This window comes from Acanthopagrus latus, chromosome 15, assembly GCF_904848185.1.
Source record: "Acanthopagrus latus isolate v.2019 chromosome 15, fAcaLat1.1, whole genome shotgun sequence".
NCBI lineage: Eukaryota > Metazoa > Chordata > Actinopteri > Spariformes > Sparidae > Acanthopagrus > Acanthopagrus latus.
In genome coordinates this window covers 28,386,795-28,389,294 of record NC_051053.1, presented here as the reverse complement: position 1 = coordinate 28,389,294, position 2,500 = coordinate 28,386,795, and the positions used below count along the sequence as shown (strand labels likewise).

The window sequence follows — 2,500 nt, the reverse complement described above, 5'->3', positions numbered from 1 at the left end:
AGACAGGTAAAGCTACAGGGTTTCCCACAGACAAACCAAGGGGCTTGGATCAGACCAGCGTTTCCGAGCATGAACCCACACCTGCAGGTGTAAAGAGAAGGTGTTTACCTTAGACACCGGTCCCCAAACAAGAAGAGCGAGCGGGTCAGTCTGCGACAACCAACAACAACAGCTGTGATTCAACATGAGGAGCAGGTAGAGGTGATATAAAAGCATTATTTACTCTCACACCTTGAGTCAAATATGATGCGGTAACTGTTCATCTTGTTAATTCTTTTATTTTGAATAGTGTCTTATTTTTTTTCTTAAGGGAACTGAAAGGGAAACTTCTTAAAGATGTAACTTCTGAAAATTCCCTGCTGGGTGAGATTCCCAGTTCGTGTAAGTGACACTTTAGTTTCCAACACAAGTTCTGTACAAAGTTCTGTTTTCCCCTGATGTCAGTTATTAACCGCCACTGTCGTTTCATCACCCGAGTTAAATACAGACACAAAGACGTCACTGCTGTCCTGAGCTCACTCCCTACAGGTACAGGTACCCACAGGTGCACAGGTACCCACAGGTGCACAGGTACCCACAGGTGTACAGATACCCACAGGTGCACAGTTACCCACAGGTGTACAGATACCCACAGGTGTACAGGTACCCACAGGTGTACAGGTACCCACAGGTGTACAGGTACCCACAGGTGTACAGATACCCACAGGTGCACAGTTACCCACAGGTGTACAGTTACCCACAGGTGTACAGTTACCTCCAGGTGTACAGTTACCCACAGGTGCACAGGTACCCACAGGTGCACAGGTACCCACAGGTGTACAGGTACCCACAGGTGTACAGGTACCCACAGGTGTACAGATACCCACAGGTGCACAGTTACCCACAGGTGTACAGTTACCCACAGGTGTACAGTTACCCACAGGTGTACAGTTACCTCCAGGTGTACAGTTACCCACAGGTGCACAGGTACCCACAGGTGCACAGGTACCCACAGGTGCACAGGTACCCACAGGTGCACAGGTACCTCAGTATTGATTATTCTGAGAGCTTCATAACAAAGAACTACAGCTGCTGAACAGAACCAGAACATCCACAGTTTAACCGCCCTGACTGACATCCAGCTTCACCACCAGCTTCCTCTCTGATCTGACCATCGTCATCCACCAGCTGTTATAATCACTGGCACCAAACACAGGAAGTCAGCGGGCAGACAGGAAGTCAGCGGGCAGACAGGAAGTTAACTGCAGCATGAAGGCACTTCCTGTGTTACCATGGCAACCATTCCGGGCTCAGTCTAGCATCTGGTCTGCCTCCCTCACCAGTCTACTGTCGACTGTATCGACGCTCAGACTCACATAGTGTCCCATGGTGGTGGCGAAGGTGTCAGCGATCCAGGACATCTCCCTCTCTCCGGTGCTCATGTCTGGAGCGGGAACATCGATACCGGGCCCTGCAGAACCACAGAGAAACACATAAACAACACAACTCACTGATTTTACACTCCAGTTGAAAACATCTCCCAAAACATGACGTGGATGTGACCGATGACTCGTTCATCAAAGTCTCTGTTTGCGGGGAGAACAGTTTCTGAGACAGCAGTGAAGCGATCTGTAGTCTCATCACTCTGTAACAGAAATGTAAACGTGTGTTACGCAGGCAGCGTCTTCACTCCTGCAGGTCCACTGGTCAGCTGACAGACATCGAGAACATAAACAAAGACCCAATTTATACACTGTAAATATTGGATATACTACATATACTGTATACACTGTATATACTGCATACTGCATACACTATATATACTGTATATACACTATATACACTGTAAACACTGAATATATTGTATACGCTGTGTACACTATATACACTGTATATACACTATATACACTGTATATACTGCATACACTATATACACTGTAAACACTGAATATATTGTATACGCTGTGTACACTATATACACTGTATATACACTATATACACTGTATATACTGTGTACACTATATACACTGTATATACTGCATATACTGCATACACTATATACACTGTATATACACTATATACACTGTAAACACTGTAAATCTGTCGATATTCGGCTGCTCTACTTATTCTGAACACACGCTTGATTGTCTCTGTACCTGCTCTGTGCACAATGACCATGAAGTTGAATGGAATCTAATACGTCCGTGAAGTTTAAATCTACGATGTCTTCTCTACAGAACTCAGCCGATATCTGCAGGTGTGTCTGTTTGACGGCTGTAGTTCAGTCGTTCACTCACCGATGAATCCTTTCTTTGCGAGCTCGATGGTGAACCTCCTGGTGATTTTCTCCAGTTCGTTGTCCTGAAAACACAAAAAAAAACACTTCAGCTGAAAACGTCTCCACACTGTGATGTTCACTGATGGCGTCAGAAGCTTCCTGTTCTGACAGACTTCAGGTTAGACCTGCAGAGATGTCTTACTGATCTGACAGCTTCTATCAGTTTGTGTTTAATCTGGTCAG

General features: G+C 45.5%; 2 protein-coding genes across 4 annotated transcripts in view; one reads left to right on the top strand and one right to left on the bottom strand.

Annotated features, from left to right (window-relative positions):
- shld2 (shieldin complex subunit 2) overlaps positions 1–2,500 on the top strand; it is a 22,104-nt gene that overhangs the window by 2,462 nt on the left and 17,142 nt on the right. Inside the window, exon 6 of the mRNA XM_037124775.1 lies at positions 529–1,012. Within this exon, the coding sequence (XP_036980670.1) occupies positions 529–1,012 (484 nt within the window). The remainder of the gene's footprint in view (positions 1–528; positions 1,013–2,500) is intronic.
- Positions 1–2,500, bottom strand: part of LOC119033473 (glutamate dehydrogenase, mitochondrial-like) — a 22,530-nt gene that overhangs the window by 8,330 nt on the left and 11,700 nt on the right. For all 3 annotated transcript variants that reach the window (XR_005079259.1, XM_037123620.1, XM_037123619.1), the window contains 2 exons: positions 2,277–2,340; positions 1,356–1,450 (listed from right to left, as the gene is read on the bottom strand). Coding sequence is in view for 2 of the 3 variants with exons in the window: in XM_037123620.1 (XP_036979515.1) it covers positions 1,356–1,450; positions 2,277–2,340 (159 nt within the window). In the remaining variant the exon portion in view is untranslated. The remainder of the gene's footprint in view (positions 1–1,355; positions 1,451–2,276; positions 2,341–2,500) is intronic.